This window comes from Aphelocoma coerulescens, chromosome 15, assembly GCF_041296385.1.
Source record: "Aphelocoma coerulescens isolate FSJ_1873_10779 chromosome 15, UR_Acoe_1.0, whole genome shotgun sequence".
Classification (NCBI taxonomy): Eukaryota; Metazoa; Chordata; class Aves; order Passeriformes; family Corvidae; genus Aphelocoma; species Aphelocoma coerulescens.
In genome coordinates this window covers 9,473,440-9,495,459 of record NC_091029.1, presented here as the reverse complement: position 1 = coordinate 9,495,459, position 22,020 = coordinate 9,473,440, and the positions used below count along the sequence as shown (strand labels likewise).

The following is a 22,020-nucleotide window of genomic DNA, read 5'->3' as shown; positions in this document are numbered from 1 at the left end:
CTCCATGTCATTCCCCATTCATGCACACTTCATCGTGCTTGTCAGGCTGAAGCAGCCAATATTCAAAGCTTTCAAGTGTCACCTCCTGGTCACTCACCCCAGCAATCTACATTGCTTTCTCTCTTCTTGACTGCCAGGAGCTAAAACCAGCATGCTCTAAGAGCAAATTATTCACAGGGGTAAAAGACTGCAGAATCAGAAAGGATAAAGATGAAAGCCAGTTGGCAGAAAGCCATTAGTGGAAGAGACATTCTGCTTCCAAAATATGGCTTTCAAAAGGAAAGCGGAGATTATTAAAGGTATCATTAAATAGATTCACTGCTCTTTAAGAATGGCAGTATCTGGTATTAACTGGAAGGATAAAAATAACATGAAATACTGTATCAGTTACAAAACCAACCAGCTACAGCTTATTCCATTCATATTATAGCTCTGAACTGCCTCCCTTCCTAAGGCTATTATTTTTTCTTTATTATATTTCATTTTATTAACCAGCTTAGAGCTGTATTTACTTATGTAGGGGTTTTTTTTGAGTACTGGGGTTATAAAAGGACCTGGATGCTAAACTAATCCAAGGACATCTTGCCATGGTGACAGCTAGGCAGGTTCCTTGGGAAAACTCACCTAACACAAATCTTGTAGATAGAGAAGCTGCCTTTCAGGGACACAGCAAGTGATCATATTTGTAGGTACCCATCACCGTGGAGCAAGGAATATCACTGTCCCTTTGCAGAAGGACAGATGCTTCTCCACCACACTGGTTGAATATCATGCAGTTGGGAAGACCCTTGGAAATGTGCTGGAACACAAACAGGTATCTGTTCTAAATGAGAACAGTAATTACCTGACAAATAAAGATTCTCTCTGGAAGGTCCAGACTGTACAGCTGGAAATGCAAAGAATGTAGAGGCTGATTTGGGCCTCTGTAACAAATTCCACAGACAGAGAAGCATTTAATCAGGAGCCTGCTCCTCCCTTCAGGGCTGTGTGGAGCACTGTGCACATCCAGGGGTAGAATGTAGGTGCAGCCAAAGGCAACCTCCTCCTTCACAGTGCCCCTGTTCTATAGCCCCACAGGTAGAACTGCAACTCATGAGGAGAAGGTGACTTTGCCATCAGTGGCACTCTGCAGAAACCTGGTGAACTGAGTATTAGGAACATCAATTTGGCAAAGTATAAATAGCAAGCAGAGCTCCTACTGCACACTTCGAGTATTAGTTAAAGCTGAGCAATTCATCCTTATCTTACTGCAACAAGATCTTGCTCTACAAACAGGGAAATTTCTGGAAATGAAAGCATAGTTATCAGCTTGAAGCACTGTTTCCTTCAAAATCAACAGGAAAAGCTTCTCACAAATGGCACAAAGTGTTTTCTTGCCCAGGCTAACCTTACTTAAAATCAGAATACGGACCACCAGCAATTAGAATGGAAAATGGTACCTTAAGTGTGGCTTTACTTCTCAAAGCCCAATCCCAGACCTCAGCTGTGGGGAGAGATATGATAGAATTGGGTTATGGGCTGGGGGATGTGCCTGCAGAAGCACATGGCGGCACAAAGAAGCCCACGGCGGCACAGAGGAGCACGGCGGCACAGAGGAGCACATGGAGGCACAAAGGAGCACGTGGTGGAACAGAGGAACACATGGCAGCACAGAGGAGCACATGGTGGAACAGAGGAACACATGGTGGCACAGAGGAGCACATGGCGGCACAGAGGAGCACATGGTGGCACAGAGGAACACATGGTGGCACAGAGGAGCACATGGCAGCACAGAGGAGCCCATGGTGGAACAGAGGAGCACATGGCAGCACAGAGGAGCACATGGTGGCACAGAGGAGCACATGGTGGAACAGAGGAGCACATGGTGGCACAGAGGAGCACGTGGTGGCACAGAGGAGCACGTGGTGGCACAGAGGAGCACGTGGCAGCACAGAGGAGCACATGGTGGAACAGAGGAGCACATGGCAGCACAGAGGAGCACATGGTGGCACAGAGGAGCACGTGGTGGCACAGAGGAGCACGTGGCAGCACAGAGGAGCACATGGTGGAACAGAGAGGCTTGTCTCCACTGGACCCTGGGAGGAGGAGGTGTCACACGGCAGACTCCTATGGAGAGGAGCCTGCTGGGAGCTGACAGATGGGTGAACACCACATTGATCACCCCGTAGAAGGACATTTAGAAAGCGTGTTGCTGATGTGGCAACATGGGATAGGTCACATAGAGAGAATTACCATGTAAGGAAATACTGCACCTTAAAAAAGTGTATAAAACCAGCTTGTTTCTTTCGAATAAACTATTCAGATTCCCTGCTGGTCTAGGTCCTTGTCTCGGTCACTCACACTCAACCACTATGATAAAAAAGCAAAACTCAGTAATGGTTACCATATTCCAGCTTCCTCAGACTCTTGATCCAAGAGTTGCTTTAGCTCCCTGCATAATGCATTCTGTTCACACACACTGCCACCAGTACTCATATTTTATCCCAAGTGTTGAAATGCTGAGAATACTTATGCCTCAAACTCCTGGATTCATGTGATTATGGAAGAAATCCAATTTTAATTAAAACCAAATTTCTAGCACTTCATATGGAGAAGAAAATCTTCAAAATGGGACTGCCAAAGTTGCAAAACTCCAAATACCCATAAACAGGCGCAAAATACACTGCTTATTAAATCAGACTATTCTTAAGGTACTCCCAAGACTGTGGGAGGCAAGCTCAAGCTGGAACTCCTGATACCATGCTGTCATGCAATATCTTAGGCAATCTCTGCCTGCAGAAAATAGGCAAAATTAGAACAAATTTGTAGAAATCATTAGGAAAAATGACCACGGATGCCCAAAGAGCTGCACACTCAAACTGGGTAGAGAAGGGGATGCCTCATCTGCAATGGTTCAATGCACCCTGAGTGCCTGCTGACACTTCCTTCACAGGAAAAGCCATCACATGCACAGGGTGAGTTAATGTTTTCTCAGACTACACATGAAGTCCCATCTCTAGCCATATGAAACTCTGACTGACAGCCTTAGCAGGCCTGTGCATGTCAGGAACAGTGTAAAGTTGATGTCTGCATGAACTGAACAGCTTTGGAGAGAGAAGTTACTTTGGTTGGGCTAGAAACATAATGACAGTTTTGAAAATTCCCCTTTTCACCTCACCTGTATGAATCCAGGTCCTGTTCCAGATGATTTCTCATTAACTGGTAGTCTGGTTTTGTTCCCATCACAGCTGAACAGACTGTATGTTTTCCAATCACTTCACCCATCCCTCACATATCAACACCCAAACAATTCTCCAGCCAAAAGAAAACATTTGACAGATCTTCCCTGTTAGAACACTCTAACGTGTACTTACAGGAAGAGATTAAATTAATCCTGCAAAAGCAACAAGGTCTATGCTATCAGATGCCTATATGATTTCTCTAAATTAGATTATTTCTAATTTGTCTTTTCCTTTCATAAATCAGCATAACCAGGTTGAAGTTACAGTCATGTGTTCCCAGCTCGGACTTGTTTGCTGCATCTGACTCAGACTTCAAGAGAAGCTGGTGTGTCCAAAAGCTTCTGTTTCTCCCTCTGATATCCATCAGCTCTTATAAGAGACGGCATCTCTCACTACAAACAGCACTTCATTTTAAAGGGGAAAAGCCACTTACTAAAGCCTTGATGTAATGCTCCTGAACCCAAACTTCCCATTGATGCCTGTGGATGATGCAGTGGATGCCCCATATAAATTAATTCAAAGGTTTTTAGTACAGCTTTCAGAAAAAAGGCTGTGTGCAGTCCAGAGACAGCACTGTGAGCACCAGAACCACACAGTCTGGTTCCTTACTCGTCCCAAATGTCTAACCTGAGCATCAGTAACAGTGCAAGCTGGCATTGGAGGATTTAGAGGCTCTCTTTTCCTCGTGGATTTTCTGGTAACTGGGTGTTGTATTAACTCCATCTTCTAGGCACAAATTGAATCATTCATCTTTATGACAATTACATTAACTTAATTACCTCTGTAGAGTTTGATTGATGCTCTAGTGATTACACCAAGGTGACAAAATGTGAGGCTACCTAGAAGAGCTCTGGTTAGCCACTTCTATGCCTATCAGAAACCTCTGACAATGAATGATAAAAACATAAAACAAGACCCAAAACATGGAATCCATACTTGCAGGAAACAGCTCAGCCTCCAACTCTCCCAGGAATACTTCTCTCAGGAAAAACATACCAACAACAGAAAAAAGTCTTTCTTGTTGCTGTGGCTTAAAGGCAGCTAAAATTTGGGAGGAAGGGAAAGAGGAAGCGTAGGTAAGTGGCATGTCAGAGGAAACCTAGGCAAGGTGACACAGCTTTTCTGGACTTCGGTCTTTGCATCTGCAAAATGGAAAAAAAATACATATACAGTGTTGATACATACATTTGAAAATGATACATGTAAGAGGGATAATGGACCTATACCATCAATTTCAGTAGGCTCCAGAGCACACCAAACTGTCGTTACACAGCTCTCCTCAGCAGTTCCATTAGTTCTTAAAATAATTTGATGTATTTCTCCCATGCAGCTATTTGCTTGAGCAGGCATCACTGAGCCATACCCACTGAGTGCCTCCAGTGTTCTGTTTCCACATATTCACACAATCCTTTATTTCTTCTTGCTTTCTCTCTCCGATCCTATCACTCACTGAAAATACATCAGGTCTAGTGTTTCCTTAATTCCTGACATTCACACGTATAACTTTTACAGCTAAATAAACACATCGCAGAATCTTTACCATCAAGTCCCAGTAGCTTTTTCTGGAGCTAAAGCAGCTCGTTATCCCCACCTGGAGGACGGACCGACCCCTCAAGAACCTGTGCTCACAGTCAGTCTCTATCTACAAAGGGACGTGGACACACACGCGTGTGTGCATCACATCCAGCACAGGACACATCCACGCGTGCCATAGTTTGGACAAAACTGCCCTTTTGAACAGTCAGGAGGTGTGTGTTATCAATGAGGTCTGCCTTTGCCCTCACTGCTTTTAATTTGCTCACACCATGCTCATCCCACATCAATATCAGCAAAGGATGGCCTCGCCTCCCCACCAAGCCGGGAATCGATGTCAGCGTCTGCCCGCGGCTCCCTCTGCCTTGGGAGACCACGAGTTTTTAACAGATCTCTGGGTACGGCTGCGAAAGAAACCCCTGGAGCCCCAAACACGGATTATGGGGCACTCCCTCTAGGGCAGAGAGGCCCTGCAGAGGGACCTCGGTAAATCAGAGGGCTGGGCAATCACCAACCGTATGAAATTTAACAGGAGTGACGGATTCTGTACCTAGGACAGGGCAATCCTGGCTGTGTGTATGGACTGAGGAATGAAAGGCTGGAGAGCAGTTGTGGGAAGGGACCTGAGAGTCCTGGAAAGTTGGACGTGAGTCACCATTGCCCTGGCAGGGCCAACCGTGTCCTGGGGGACATCAGGCACAGCATCGCCAGCCAGGCAAGGCAGGGGCAGGGAATTGTCCCACTCTGCTCTGCACTGGGGTAGCCTCACCTTGAATATTGTGTGCCATTTTGGGCACTACAGTATAAAAAAGACATTAAGCTATTAGAGAGCATCCAAAGGAGGGACACGAGAATGGTGAAGGGTCTGAAGGGGAAGTTTATGAGGAGCAGCTGAGGGCTGAGGGCACTTTGTTCACCTTGGAGAAGACTGAGGGGAGGACTCATCCTCACGAGGGGCAGTGGAGGGGCAGGCACCGATCTCCTCTCTGGTGACCAGGGACGGAACTCGAGGAAACGGCACAAAGCTGAGTCAGGGGAGGTTTGGGCTGGATATCACGAAAAGGTCCTTCCCCCAGAAGGTGGCTGGGCACAGGAACAGGCTCCTCAGGGCAGTGGTCATGGGCCCACACCTGACATAGTTCAAGAATTGTTTGGACAACGCTCTCAGGCACAGGGTGGGATTGCTGGGGTGACCCGTGCACCGCCAGGAGCTGGACTCGATGATGCTTGTGGGTCCCTTCCAACTCAGAATATTCCATGGATCGGAGAAGGCGCAGAGTCCCTCCGGCCGCGGGCCCCACTCTCCCTCAGCGCGGGGCCTTCTCCATGGCAACGCCGCGGTGGCGTCATCTGCGCGGGCCGTGACGCAGAAGGGCCGCGCGGGCGCGGGAGCGCGGGGCCGGGGCTGCTGCGGGCCGGGACAGGCGGCATGGCCGGGCCGCACCTGCAGCAGCCCAGCTTCCTGCTGGTGGGTGCGAGCCCACGGCCGCGCTGCGGGGGCCCGGCTCCCGCCTGCTGGGTGGGAATGGGCGCGCTGCAGCGGGGCGAGCCCGCGGGGCGGGGCGGGGCCGGGCGGGCAGCGGAGCGGTGTCCCGGTACATTGGTGCTGTACCTGTGAAGGCACCCGCGGGTCGGTCCGTGCAGCCGCAGGTGTCGGCAGAAATGCTGCGCTGGAGGAGCGGCGCAAGGCGCGGATTTTCGCACATCATGGCCGCGGTAAGTGCTGTCCTGCCGCGCAGCGGTGATGGGATTTCCCTTGTGGTTCGTAACAGGCCACGCTGAAGGCGGATTGTGTCAACAAACCGTTTGCGCAGAGGTGCCACGATCTGGAGACGGTCATCGAGGAGCTCCCTGCCAAGGTGAGCAGTCACTGCTTTTTCAGAGCCGCACTGCCTGGCAAGTTTCAGGGGCATTTGGGTTTTTATGTTATTGTTTTCTTTGCCTTATCAAGACAAATGGCCTGGAACGGGCTGCCCGGGGAGGTGATGGAGTCACGTGGAGGTGTCTAAGGAAAGGCTGCATGTGCCACTCAGTGCCGTGGTCTGGTTGACACGGTGGTATTCGGCCGTAGGATGGACTCGATGATCTCAGAGCTCTTTTCCAACCTAACTGATTCTGTGATTCTGAGTTTTCAGGGCCCCCAGTGAAACAGTGGGAATCCAGTGTTTCCAAGAATTCAGAACTTTTTCTAGTCATTAAAAGGTTGTTTCATTTCACCACCCTTCATTAATGCCTTTCAGCCTCAGTTTACAAAGAGCACTTGTTTTTAAAATATGGCACATAACTGCAAATGATGCTGATGAACATTGTTGCAACTTCAGTAGGATCAGAAATCAGGATAGGTCTGCCATAATTGTCATGTTATAATGCAATGTTTTGAATGGACGATCTGCCCAGGGATAATCCAGAAACAGTCATAAATAAATGGCAGACATATCTGTGTGTGTTCTAGTACATGCAGTAGAGATTTTCCAAGTGAGGCATTGTGGACATTAATTCTTTGGATCTGTTTTCCCTAAAGGAACTACATGGCATCTTCCCATGGCTGGTGGAGAGCATTTTTGGCAGCCTGGATGGCATCATCATAGGCTGGAATCTTCGCTGTTTGCAAGGAAAAACAAATCCTAATGAATATTCTGTGGCTTTGGATTTCCTGGATCCCAGGTAAACTCATTCATTTCAGCACAGATTAAGAAATGACTTGGTGAACAAATGACCAGTGTTTGACCTTTTCCCATTGTGCAAACCTAAGTTCACAGAAGTGAGGCAGGAGAGGGTATTTACCACGGGATTTTCTTTCTGGTGCTTGTTTGCAGTGGCCCAATGATGAAGCTGGTTTACAAACTCCAGGCAGAAGAGTACAGATATGATTTCCCAGTCTCATATCTTCCAGTGAGTAACTCAACAGTTTGTAAGAAGGGAATGTAGTTGTTGTTGTAGCTGTTGGAACTTTGCATGCATTTTATATCTACACTTCAGCATTGGCCAAGACACAGCCTCATAGCTCCAGGTTTAGAGCAGACCCATTTCTTGAAATGGCTCCTGGAGGAGGAGAGTTCCCCGCCATAAAATCTCTAGGAGATTGTGGTTCTCAGCAGCTGGAAATGTGTGTTCAGCCAAGAAAGCTGCACTGTGATTCTTGCTCTGTCCCCAGAGAGAGTTGTGTGGTTATTAGTAGTTGCAGGATTGAAAATAGCTTTCTTAACTTATCACAGAGCAGTGTCTTCCCTGCCTATGCTTTGTGCCCATGTGTTTGAACTCTAACTGCTATCCTGGATATGAAGTATCCCATTTCAAACAAAAGTGTTCATCTGCAGAGTTGTTTTGCTGTGTTTCTTCCATTGCTACCATCTACATGTTATCTAGAAATCAATTCAGGTAGTCCTACAGTCTTTAACAAAATGAAACCTCCTTTAAGTATATGGTAATTGCTGGTCCACAGCTCAATTATCTGATCAAAACCACAGCCAAACACCAATACTCTGCTGCTCCCACTCCAACTGGAAAAGTCACAGTGAAGGCTTTTTAAAAACATACTGAATTTAAATTTAAAAAATACTGAATACTCATTTTGAGAAAGAAAGTTGAGAGTTCTCTACAGACTGTGCATTTTGACAAGGAGCTACTGCAATGCAATTAAATCCCGCTGAGCTGAATGTAGAGATCACCCCAGAATGCTGGAATGCAGAATCTCACTATCTGAAAACATGGTCTGCAATATGCTGAGTAGCCAGATTAATATTTCATTACTTTGTCTTTCAGGGCCCTGTGAAGGCTTCAATACAAGAGCAAGTTCTACCAGAATGCTCTTTATACCACAACAAAGTCCAGTTTCCTTCATCTGGTGGTTTAGGTTTGAATTTGGCTCTTAGTATCCTTTTAACGGTTGGGTATCTAATTCTTTTTAAATATCTAAAACTGAGAGATCATGAGTGTTTCTGTTCCACATTTATTATGTATATGGGTTAATCATGGTCATGCTGAAGAGTTTGGGCTGATTAGAAATGTTTAGATTACAATTTAAAATAAATGTGTCCTCTTATAAACCCTTGGTGGAGGAATTTCTGGCCTTAATCAAGTCAACAACAAAATTCCCAGTGTTTTCTGTAGAGCCTGTATTTCACAATTTTTGGTTTTGTAACTACTTGTCGTTTGTGCAATATGATAGGAAAAGGGCATGGTCACTTTGCAGCTTTACACTTTTGGAAGCAGTATAGCTGTAGCTGTGCTGGTTTCAGTTTGATATAGTCAAATGTGCCAAGATTAGCACAAATGCACCTTGTCACACAGAGAGCACCAATTACCAATGATTCAGTCAGCTGGAAAGCAGGAAGCCAAGGCTGAAGTTGCTCAAAAGCTCTAGCAAGGTAATTTAGCATTGACAAAGTACAAATGTAGTGTCTATTCAGCATCTCCTAATATCTAACAGCTGTACCTGTTTTTTATTATGTGATCCTTAACTCTGTTCTTCCAGATCCATTTGAATATTACATGTTTTACTTTGCAATTAGTTTGATTACACAGAAGGTAAGTACCTTTCACATTTTTTCCCTTAAAATAGTATTGACCTTTCTCTTTAATGCTTTACGAGCCTGCTGGGGTGCTGTGTAGCTAAATTAACAGCAATTTTATCTGTTCTGTTGGGATTTCTTACTGCTTTGGTTCACTTGATGATGGAAGACTGGATAATAAACAAAATACCCACCTTAGATACACCAGTAGTAGTCTCATGCCAACAAGGAGTAGGCAGTGGATTCCAAATAGTTTCTCTCCCCCTGTATCCAATAAGGATTTCTCTACAGTCATAACCACAGCTTGGTTCTGTGGGGTGTGGTTATTTGGTTCCTGTGCCTATTGTTACCTCTCCTCTCCTGCTTGGTTACAGTCATTGGTACAGCAACGTTTCTCTTACAGCTCATTTACCTTTGCTCCAAAGGGTCTTTACTGCCAATTCACCCTTTTTAATCACTGGGCTTCTGCTTTTTTATGCTGAGGGAGTCTGGTACCACTCCCCAGCACTGGCTTAAAGCAGCAGTGTTTAACCCCAGGTATACCCTGTGTGTCTGTTACAGAACTCACCTGTCACCCATCATGTCAGCCCTTCCAACAGTGCTTATTTCATCCTGGTGGACACATACCTGAAGTGTTTCCTGCCCACAGAAGGAAGTGTCCTTCCCCCACCTTCTTCAAATCCTGGGGGAGCCATCCCTTCCCCAACTCCCAGGTAATGGCTGCAGTGTCAGGGGCAGAGTGTGGGAACAGTGCAGACAAAATATGGCTTGTTGGAGTAAAATCTCTAACAAGTAGAAAACACCTCCACACTTCGATCTGTATGTCCTTTTTACATAGGAATAGTGATGCAGTGTTTGGTTATAGTTGTAGTGGAAGTGATTAGTAGTAACAGTAAGTTGCAGAAGTTTGAAAATATAATCAATTATGCAGTTTAAAAAACTGTTTTCCAGTTTATAAAATACTGATTAAAAGCAATGGTACATCCCCCTGTACTGCTTCGAGGCTTATTGACTTCTGTATTTCCATGCATTTGTCCTCAAAGGTCTCCAGCAGTGCCTTTCTCCTCCTATGGCATGCATCACACCAGCCTGCTGAAACGGCACATTGCCCACCAGCCCTCTGTGAACGCTGACCCAGCTTCCCAGGAGATCTGGAGATCAGAAACACTGCTTCAGGTACGTTGCATTTAAGGAGGAAAATGCCCTGCAACATTTCTTTCTGCTCACTGAGGGATCTCTTCTTTTTAAAGCAGAGGCAGTTAGGCCAGTTTGCTTTAGCCTGGTTTTGGAATTGAGCAGTACAGCTATTGCTTTCTGTTAATGCAGCAAAGAACCACTGTGAAGCAGTGAAGTTGTAGCTCAGAAAGGCACTTAATATCTTTTTTTAGCTAAAGGATCTAACATCTGGTCTCAGGCATATGAGTATTTTTTTCTGGAAAAGTTCCTGCACCTGATTTTCTTTTTTAAATCTTTGATCAGTTCTGTGCTCTATGCAAAGGTTAAACACTGACAAGTTGGTTTTGTTCACTACCAAGAGAAGGAAAAGAAAATCTGGATTTAGCAGTTGTTCTGAAACAAGTTCCTACCATGTTGCTGAACTGACTAGTTGATGCCTGGCAGGTGCTAAGAGTTTGTCATCTCAGCCGTTGACATGACAACCTGAAACATCTTGAGTAGGTGCTGTTTACCAGTAGAGCTTAGTTTTCAAGTTATATACTGTGGTTTTCCTTATGTATATCTTCTGACTGACAGTGCAGGATTATTTCTCTTCCCCTAGCTGAGAAAATATTTGTTTTGCAGATCTTTGTTGAAATGTGGCTTCATCATTATTCTCTGGAAATGTATCAGAAAATGCAGTCCCCTCACGTCAAGGTAATAGTTTGTACTGCATTCATGAACATCACCTGATGGTTGAGCTCTTACCTTGGGGTAAATCTCCTATTCTGTGGAGAATTTTTTTCTGTATATTGGTGCAAAGGAAAGAAATAACTTACCAGAGTATGTACATGTGTCAGAGTTGATAATCCAGTTACAAAGAATGTTGTGAATAAGTGTGTCATCCAGATTTGCCTTCATTGCAGAAGTTGTGTTAGTTTTGTTCTGGTTTTTGTTTCTTTTTTTTTTGTTCAAGATGAGTTTGTGGGATGGTCACAACAATCTGAACATCAATGTTAAAGTACTAATGATTGAGAAGTTGCCACTATAAAACCATTGTGTTAAATCCCAGTGGGGAAACACGACTGCTAAAAATAGCTAAAATTGATTTCCAGCAGAGATAGCAACTGTTACTGAAATACCAGTTGGTAATTTCTAACATCCATAACCATATTTTAGCCTAAATTCAAATTTAAAAAAAAAAATCTTACTAAACTACCATTTTTATTGTTTCATGTCCCAAAATGTGCTTTTCACCATAATGGTGTCAGAAGCAGTTCTGTAGCTACAGAGTTTGGATTATCTGACAAGCTCTTGGTCAGATAATACACTGTTGTAAGCAGTTTGTGGTGGCCTGTTCAGTAACAAACTACTGCATGTAAGAAGTAAGTAAGTGTTGGGGAGGCTAAGATTAAAGACATCATAAATGTAAAGGGAATTTGAAGGAGAAAGTGTTGATCCTCTGAATTCCCTCTGGGTCACAGTGGGACTTTCATTGAAAGGGAGAGAAATAATAAAAGCTACTCAGGATTTATTCCTGTGTGGAAGTGCATTATGAGAGTTGACTGAGAAATTCTTATCCTTCACTCCACAGGATATGAAATAAAACACATTTATATTTAGCTAGGGAAAAACATTGGAGAGCTGAAATGTGATGAGTTTTGTCTTTTATTCTCAAAGTTGAGGTCAAAATGCAAACACACTAATGTTGCAAAGTCTCCACTTGGGACTCCCAGCAGCATGGCTGTGCACCTGTGATGGAAAGGCTTTGCTTGAAGTACCTTTGGTCTGTCTGTCTGTCCAGTCTCTGTGCATCAAGCGCTGTGCTTAGGCCAGAAATGATGATTGCTTTAAACTTCTCTCCTCTGTTCACCCTCTGTATTTCAGATGCTCTCTTCTAGCACTAGGGAGCAGCAGTTGCAGACAATGACTCTCCACGTTATGGTGGAGTAGGGCCTAGGTAGAGCTTACAGTTCTCTGAAATCAGCACTTCAGGATCCTCCACAAGGTGTGTTGAGCCACAACTTGAGGCCATAACTCCCTGATGGTATTTTAGTTTCATCTTTGATGGGAAGTAATCATGAACATGTATAATAGGAAGTCTTCATTCTTTGGGGGGGTAGAGCACTGGAATGGGGGACTGGAATTCCCTGTGACATACATAAATGGATGAAGGATCTCTCCTGCAGGACTAAGGAAAGGTTCCAGATCAGTTGGGGCCAGGACTGTTCATTAGCCTGTGATGCTTAAACTGAACTTTGTAGACTGGGTGGGCTGAAGGAGAGCAGTCTGCCTTGTAGTTCCTCCAGTGAGGAAGTAGAACATCCAGAGGTATAAGTTCTATTTTAACACAAGCATTAAAGACCTTGACTGGAGACCCAAGATTGCCCTATACCTTATTCTTAAAATTATCACTAATGATGCAGGTTCAGTTGATTCCATTTAGCCTTCCATTTAGTGTTTGGAAGGAAGGGTAATTAGTGACCATCCAGTTCTGGATCTAGAGCTGTTTGAGCATCAGTGATTTGAAATGGCTGCATATCTGTATTGGAAGGTGGGATGAGGTTTTGCAGAACTTGCTCACTCTTTGTCCAGCAGCCAGATTTGTTTGCTTTCACGGGCCAAGACAGATCTTAGATAAGTAACTTTCTTGAGAAGGAGAATCATAGATTTTTCCTTAAACCTTGTTGGTGTTGTCACAGACTTCCCTTTATAAGTAGAAGGCAGGAGCATGAATAGTAAATAGCTCTGAATTCTTTTGGGGTCTGCTGTGAACCTGAGGTTGATGCTATTTGCTATGCTGTCACTGTTTTTCCCTTTTAATTCAACTATTTTCCAATTCTTATGTCTGTTTGTTTTTTCTTTCTCTGATGATCTAGAGTCCAAGTGTGCAGCATCTTTTTTCCTATTCCCTTCTGCTGTTATAACAAGAAACCCATAAAAAGAAGTAGTTTGATAAAGCTTCATGTAATGCTTGCTGACCTTCCAATGCCAGGTGTTCAGCCCCCAGCACTGCATGTGGAACACCCATTAAAATACAGGGGGTTGCAGATTTCTGTGGCAGGGGAGTCAGTTTGGAAGCAGATGATCTGCCCACGCTGTTGGGGAGCCTGCAGTGACAATCCTGCCATTCTAAGGGCGTGAAACCAAAAGCTGCCAAACTGACACTGGAGAAAATGGGGTAGAGGCTGTTTAAAGACAGCAGAGGTGTGATCTGGAGAGTTAGTTTAGATGCCTGACAACAGTCATTGGGGTCTGTGTAGTGTACATTTTTTGTTTTATGTTTTTTCATTAATTTCATACATGTGTGTCACTGTTGCTACAGTATCCTCTTCACTATCATTGTCAGAAATACTGTTCAGGTTGTTCCTTCAAGAAGGGATCTGGCTGAGGCTTGCAGATACTTCAGTGTTATGGCAAGATGCCTTTTGCATCAGCATATAACACTGTGCTAGGTATGTCTTTGCCTTGTTAGATACGTAATGCTTCCCTAATAGCAAAAGTAATTTCCTCTTTTGAGGAAATTCACACGACCTGCAGCCTTCCCAAATGGCCTTTAAGTAGAGAGAAGACATAGGTCTTCTCTGGACAGGGAACTTCAGGTTTCTTCCACATACAAATTGTGCTTCTCCAGCAGAACAGGAAGAAATGACAAAGTTTTCAAAATGGATGTAAAATGCATGCAGAATATTGCACTCTTATCAGTTTTTAATAAAACAGTGTGTAAATCCTTGTTACTGCAGTTCAGTTCACTTCTGAAATGGGAAATTATTTGGCAAAAGCTCCATATCCCCTACCAGTCCTTGCTCTGAGCATAGCAAAGAGAACAGCCACTTTTCTGACACCTTCTCCCAGTTGTGTTTCCAAGTTGATAAAGGACAAGAAATACTGTGGAATCAATCTACAGAACACCAGAAAAAAGAGGATACTGTGGCTGCAGTTGTTATTGTGATATGTTGTCCCTGACTGTATTTGTGATGTTCATTTTTCCCCCCACCCTTCTTCCTTGGGCTCATTCTCACTTTTTTTTTCTCTTGCTCTCTTCTCTCCTTTTTTCCCTCCCCCCTTCCTTTTTGTTTCTGTTGTCTCAGCTGGAGGTTCTTCACTACCGACTCAGTATCTCCAGTAAACACCACGGTAGTCCTGCCCAATCCAGCTACCAGGCCCTCCACGCATACCAAGTATTATCATCTTTTCATTTTGTTTCCTTTTTAAAAATCTTGTTCCATTATATAATCTGCGAAGTGTATTGGTGCTGGCTGTACAGCAGCTTCTTCTGCCAAGGTGTGGTTTTATAATTTAAGAACACTGCATTGAAATTCACTAAATTTTTTGGTGAAATAGATACTGAGAGATATTAGCAAAGAAAAGAGTTAAACTCTAGCATGTTATGAGGACTAATTGGAAACTCTATTTCTAGAGATGCATTCTTGCAATGTAAGACTTACCAGCTATGCTGGTTTTTGGCACCAAAGCTGTCTTCTCCAGTGGCAGATTTCTGCCTCTCACACAGTAGTCAGTTAAGCAAACTTTGCGTGGAAGAAAATATCAGAATTTGCATGGCTGTCACCCAGATTAAGGTAGGTAACATCTGGGGGTTTTTAGCCAAGGAAATGTCATTGGATAATACTAAATTTGTGGTGGCAATGTCAACTGGACTGTCCACTTTTGCAAAAGCACGAGTGGTACATTTGCAGATTGTTCAGGAAATGTGCATGCAAAAACATTCCTGTTGGAACAGATTGCTGATTCCTCTTTCCCTACTTCAGCCCTTTATTCATTGGGTCTTCATTTTGGGAATGGGGAGGGCTAAGCTTACGTATTTTAAAGCTCTTTAGCACTACATGCCATTTCCCTGCTCTTCAATCCTTTTTTTGTGTTTTGTTTTGTTTTAATTAACTGCTATGGTATCTCAAGGTGCTGTTTAGAAAGGAACACAGAAAGTATTACTTTAAATCTTTTTTACTCTTACATTCATCTAATTACTGTGTTAAGAATTAAAAATGGCATACCTCCATCCTGTATGAAAAGGTTTGACAGCAAAAACACACATGGGGAAAAAGAGTTTTTAAACCAGTGATGTTCACAATGGTGGTGATCCAGGCTAAGAGGAAATTATAAGAATTGCTATGTGGAAGAACTACTAACGTCACCCAAAATGATGTATTGAAATAGGGTGGGGTTGTAAATTCCAAAGGTACCTTCAAGGGTGGCTTAGGATTTTTAAAATTACACCCTTTCAAGGCCTGTAGCATAGTACTCAGCCTCTCTAATTGCTGTGGAGATGCTGGTCCAAACTCCAAGGACCACACAACTTCTTGGAGTTCTACCCTCTTGCATAAACTCATCAGGATTGTGGAAAACATGCTGGTACAAGTAGGAGCTGTCAAAAACAAGCCCAGCCTTCATTAGAACTGGTAAAGGTTTATCCCTCTCTTAGAAGAGTCTCAGATCTGGCTGCACTACAGAACTGTATCTGTCATCGAGCCTGGAATCTCTTCCTGGAGTGAACGTCACAGTGTATTCAAAATCTTAGAGAGTGTGAAAACACATCTGCTTTGCCTCAGGTATTGCTGAGAAAGGACATAAAGACACACACAGACAGACACTCCCTCCCCACCTCAAGCACTGCAAACTTCTTGCAGCTATTGTCCAATACACCTTTCCAGCACTTTCTGTTGTATTTGCAGCTGTAACTTACGTTTCATGTACATTATTCTTGTCAACTTCTGTGAAACAGAATACAAATCCCAAAATCTGCCTTCAGTGGTGGATTGAGATTAGTTCACTACTCTTAAAGCAGATGACAGTAGCAAATGAGTTTGTGCTTTGTCTGCACATTCTGCAGCAGACCCACTCTGGTGCTGGGCACACAGGAGAACCAGCTCTTCTTTTCCTTGTTCACCTCCCTGCTATATCAAACACTCACTTGCTCATTAGTAACATCACTGTGGCTCACAATCACTCCTTGTGCTACTCCCACCCAGGGTACTTCTCCCCCTAAGGATAGGGAGGAGTTAGAACCAACAGGATCTCACAGGACTCAAAACAATTCTTATTCTTCCTATAACTCTGTCTAGGATTATTCTCTTTTGTAAGGCTGATGGGTACCAGCATAGGAAGGAGAACTCAGTAAAGCCAGCCATGAGCATAAACAAAGGACCTGCTGTGCTTCTGCAGCAATGAACTTACAGCCATAATGAAAGGCTGAATATTCTTTTTTCAGAAAGGGGTAAGTCAAAATCTACAAGTTATTCTGTTCTTTAAAGCTGGCCTAAAATTCAGTGCATTAGAGTACTGTAGATAACTTTTCTTACATTCCAAATATGCTACTGTTTCTTAGTGAACTGATGGCAGAAGATTGATGCAGCTTGTCCTGGGGAGCAAGCCTGTCCAAAATCGGGTTTGGTGAAGAACCTAAAAGGAAGAGAGCATTTCCTGTATTTTGATCTGAGAATATAATTTTCCTGGATTCCCTGGGCATTTAGCAAATGACACTCATTAGTTGCCTCTCTTTTGCTTTGAATCTAGGAGTCATTCAAGCCCACTGAAGAGCATGTGCTAGTGGTAAGACTGCTTGTGAAACATCTGCATGCTTTCAGCAACAGCCTGAAACCAGAGCCTCTCTCCCCTTCAGCCCACTCCCACACAGCCAGCCCACTGGAGGAGTTTAAAAGGTTAGTACATGAGTATGTCTCTGAAACATATCGAACTTATCCCTGAAAAGCTGAGCTTTCTCCATGAAAATCTCAGCTTTCTCTGAGAGGTTGAATTATGCTGTTCTGATGCTAAATACAGAAGTACATTATTAAAAGTACACAAGAGCTAATGGATCATGTTTCTCACATCCACTGACGGGGGGCAGCTTCAGCAGCAGCTATTGCCCTAGTCTATAGAGAAAAGAAAATGCTATCAGAGGATTGTGGCCAAGGTTAGTTTAGTATTTGGCATTTAATAATTCGAGTTGAAATTCAATGGCCTGAAGTAGTTTCAGTTAAAAAAGAACAAATTTTGCTCAATTCTTTCTTTGTTTGCATTTGTGGAAGTGTGTTGGGTTGTCGGTTGGTAGGGTTGGGTTTTTTGTTTTTAAAAGTTGCTGCCAGTTGATGCATGTGACTGTCTTTGAATCTTTTTGCAGGGTTGTGATTCCTAGGTTTGTCCAGGAGAAGCTTTATATCTTTCTGCAACACTGTTTTGGCCACTGGCCTCTGGATGCCTCTTTCAGAGCAGTATGTACCTGTCTCTCCACCTAAGTCTGTACTCAACAGAACTAGTTATTAGTTATTGCTGTTTCTTGGTCTTTACATCTCTTTTCTAGAGCAGTAGAATTCTTTATATAACAAAAAAATTAACAAAAAACCCTTCCTGCCTTCCTCTCCAAAAAAGTACTGGCACTCATGTGGGTTTATGTGTGATTTTGCTTAGGTTCTTGAGATGTGGTTAAGTTACTTGCAGCCTTGGAGGTATGCGCCCGAAAAGCCACCACAAAGCACAGAGCCTTTGCCTCGCAGCGTCTCGGAGAAATGGTGAGGAAGGGAGCAGCTGTGAGTAATCTGAGCCAACCCTCATGGAGATCCTGAGTAAAACAGCAGTATTTCAGGAACTATGCACCAACCTGAAGTAAATTCCTATATGAGACTAGAAATGATTTCTTAGAACACCAGTTTTTGTTTTGTTTTCAGTGCAAATCTTTCCAGAGACAGTATGAAACATTCCTTTAGTGGCTGATTTGGTAAAAGACAAGTCTCTAAATAGCTGTACTCACAAATCCTGTACTCACTTTGACAGGGCTACCTTCATTCAAGAAAACCTACTCATGTATACCAAGCTGTTTGTGGGATTTCTGAACAGAGCTCTTCGAACAGACTTGGTCAGTCCAAAAAATGCCCTCATGGTGTTCCGAGTTGCTAAGGTCTTTGCTCAGCCCAATCTAGCTGAAATGATCTTGAAAGGTAAAAGGATATTTTGACATCTTATGTTGTCCTGTTTCAATCTTTCTTCACAATAGTTATCTCACCCCAGAAGCACTGAGGTGAATAGACTTCTCTCCCATTTTGCATGCTATTTTGCCATTCAAGTCTCTCTTCACTAATGTTTGTCAGTTGGTTTAGTAAGTCTGTAGTTCTCTTCTAATCACAATGGATTTCATTCCACAATTTCTCTTTAAAAAATAACATACACAATTACAATTGTTAGTTTTTCTTACACTTGTATTACTTCATTATATACTTCAGGATTTAAACTTTGTATATCTCTGAAAGTCCCTATACTTAGTAAAAGAGTCAGGCATGTGGTTCAGGATAATTAGGAAATAGTAAATTTGGGACTGGTGAGATTTGACAAATACCAATGTCTGAAATACGTTTCTCCACTGCCTTTTGTTGAAAAATGTTACAAACTTAAAATGCTGCTTGTATGGTCTGCATTAAATGCACTCTTGACATTTTCTGCTCTGGGCAGAGAAAAGTAAATAATAAACAGTAATTAAGGCCTTTTTCCCCTTACTCACTCTCTAAATAAAGTTGGCCAGCAGCTTTAAGGCAGCTGGACCTTCCCCAGGCAAGACCAGTATTATGTAATCATCTTCACTGCTTTTTTCAAATTCTAGGAGAACAGTTATTCCTGGAGCCAGAACTTGTTATTCCCCACCGTCAACACCGACTTTTTATGAGCCCCACTCTTGGTGGGAGTTTTTTGTCATCACGGTCTCCAGCTGTTACAGATGCCTCATTTAAGGTGAAGAGTCATGTTTACAGCCTGGAAGGACAGGACTTCCAGTATAAACAGATGTTTGGCACAGAAGTCAGGAATTTGGTAAGCAACAAGCTCCTTGTCACCTGCCTTTCTACATTGACAGGTGTTTTCTCAGTGCGGAGCATCCATGTCAGGAGAAGTTAAGAGTGGAACACTTCACACCCTGCATTACTGTATAATTTAGTTTGCTGACAGTGACTTCTGGACCCTGAGGGGTCTCAGTCCAGCACAGCTGTAAAAATCTGCTTCTCTTTGATAAATAAGTTAATGTAACAGCTTACTGCCTTGGAGCAGTATATGGTATATCCTCTCAAACATGCTTACTGTGATCTTCTGATTGGACCTACCAGCGAGTCAAAGCAGCAGAAATTAAAAAAAAATGCATCAGAAGAACCCAAGCAGCACTGAGGTTTCTTAAATGCTTCAACAGATTGGCTTATGCCCTATTGGAAATCCAACTAACAGTCAGTCAGCACAAATCCATATGTACTAAAGGGAGTGAGTTTGCTGGGATTGCTCTCACTTTCAGCTATCAAGGCACAGTTTTATCCATTTATTGATGCTTAGCGATCCTTTATCTTTGTCCCACACCACTTTGTTTTGTTTTTTGTTTTAGGTGTTAAAACTGGCTCAGTTAATTTGTCAGGCACAGCAGACAGCAAAGTCCATATCAGACCATTCTGCAGAGACAATGGCCAGCCAGTCCTTCTTCTCGTGGTTTAGATTCACACCATCTGACATGAATGGTTCCTACACAGGCAATGACCTTGATGAAATTGGGCAGGACAGCATCAAAAAAACAGATGAATATTTAGAGAAGGCACTGGAATATTTGTGCCAGATCTTTAAGGTACGTAACATCTTTCTAAGAACTTGTGCATTGAGAACAAGAGTCAGGATTTGTCAAATGTACATCTGTGTCTCTTGTACTTTGTGGGGTCACAGAGTTATCCAAAGACCTAGTAAATTTTAACATCATCTTGACTTTACCTGACTGCTTCAAAACCCCTTTTCAATATAGATGGAATTAGAAATTCAGAACACCTAAGTATCAAACCTACAACTGCAGCTATGGACAAACTGTTAAAAATAACAGATCAATTTCTCTGCAACCATACTCCCTTATATAGAATTGCCCTAGGAGACGGCTCTTTGATACTCTGAGAGCTAAGGGAGATACAAACCAGAGCACTTCCCTAGAACTGGACAAGCACAGACAAATCTGGAAAAGTTCTTCTCATTTTAATGTCTAACTGAGGTGCTGTTAAGCAGTTTTTGGTATCTGAGCTGGCTGTCAAAGACTTGCAATGCTAATGAGTTTGTTAAGTGAGGAGTAAATTAACTAGGGGGTAGATCAAACACCTGCTTTAAAACTGTGTTATTCTTGCGTAGCTGAGTGAAGCCCAGCTGACCCAGATGATGATGAAGTGTGGGACAGCTCAAGATGAGAATGGAAAAAAACAGCTTCCAGACTGCATTGCAAGTGAGAACGGCCTCATTCTTACACCCCTTGGCAGGTACCAGGTGAGAGAGAAACAATTCCATATCACTCCCTAGGTTGTTCTTGAAAAATCGTTGTCCTTCTATGATGAAGAGAAGTGCAACTTGCTTGGGGCTAAGAGAGGTGCCAGTGAAAAGGTGTTTCAGATGGGAGCTACAAGCTGAGGTGTTTATTTTCCCATTTCTAGATCATAAATGGCTTACGTAGGTTTGAGGTGCAGTATCAAGGGGATACTGAGCTTCAGCCCATCCGCAGCTATGAAAATGCCGCTCTTGTCCGCCTCCTGTTCCGCTTCTCCTCGGTGCTCAACGAAAGGGTAAGTACAGCACTGCCTCCTCCTGTGTTCTCCACTGCACATTTCTGTTCTTTACTGCACATGTACATATATGACACTTCATTTGTTCTTACTCCATCTTCTTTATTGTGGTCTAGATGGGTATTTCCTAGTAGTAAGAGGCTTGCTTCTGTACCTCTAATTCTGCTTTTCCTACACACAACATTGTAAATGTGATTTATTAAGGGGCTCATGGTTGATAAACAATGGAGTAACATTCAGAATGAACACTTCTAAAACGGGAAAAGCAAATTATTTTCTTAGGTATGAGGAACACAAGGCAAGTCTGCACTAAGACAGTTCTGCTGTTTAGAAGTGCAGTTTGAGCCCCCATTTCTTACAATCCTCATTCTATAAATGAAGAAAATAAAGTATGTTACTTTATGACAGTATTTGCAGGAGGACACTAACTTTTAAATGCTTCTTACCTCAGTTTGCTGATCAGATGGAAGTGCTTTGCTCCAGGGAAGATTTTGTTGGCAGACTTTGTCGCTACCATCTTACCAACCCCCAGCTCATACAGAAAATCAGGTACAGCCCTGTGGTGAGGGACAGAACAAGCCAGAACTGGGGGCCCAGGATCAGTCTGAGGTTTCTGGCCAGCTACAGGACTCTGATTTCTCTGCTGATGATCTACTTCCTTGCATCCTGGTTTTACATTGGGCCAGTTGGCTGCACATTCATTATCCTAATTGGATATTTTCTTTATGCTGTAATAATTACTTTTTTCTTTGAAGGATGGAAACCACATGAACACTAGCTCCCTCTTCCTGGCTTGTAAAAATAAATGTTTTAAGGATGAGCCTGGGATTCCATGACTAAAATGTTTTAATTTTATCAGACCTTCCTAAAGTATTTTTTAATACTAAAGTTAATACTAATGGAGTTTTATAAACAATGATGTGGCCTTGTAGAGATAATCAGTGTAAATTTTATTTTTATAAAAGTGTTCCTGTAGACTCTAGTGAATACGTTGTTTGGTTTTTTTTTTGAGCCATGAGTATTTATAAA

At 43.0% G+C, this 22,020-nt stretch overlaps 1 protein-coding gene across 2 annotated transcripts; it reads left to right on the top strand.

Moving 5' to 3' along the window:
• Positions 1-6,133: 6,133 nt before the first annotated feature.
• Positions 6,134-21,978, top strand: SMPD4 (sphingomyelin phosphodiesterase 4). Of its 2 annotated transcripts, XM_069030595.1 has the most exons (19): positions 6,134-6,222; positions 6,527-6,613; positions 7,276-7,418; positions 7,571-7,646; positions 8,517-8,625; positions 9,229-9,281; positions 9,827-9,978; positions 10,309-10,441; positions 11,066-11,137; positions 14,512-14,601; positions 16,952-17,097; positions 17,559-17,649; positions 17,846-17,946; positions 18,209-18,372; positions 19,029-19,234; positions 19,791-20,024; positions 20,567-20,698; positions 20,863-20,991; positions 21,443-21,978. In XM_069030595.1, exons 1-19 carry the CDS (start codon positions 6,184-6,186, stop codon positions 21,767-21,769), a joined length of 2,484 nt encoding a protein of 827 aa, XP_068886696.1. In that variant the 5' UTR covers positions 6,134-6,183; the 3' UTR covers positions 21,770-21,978. The 2 variants fall into 2 exon arrangements, with proteins under 2 accessions (XP_068886696.1, XP_068886697.1); XM_069030596.1 differs by lacking the exon at positions 14,512-14,601.
• The last annotated feature ends 42 nt before the right edge of the window (positions 21,979-22,020 follow it).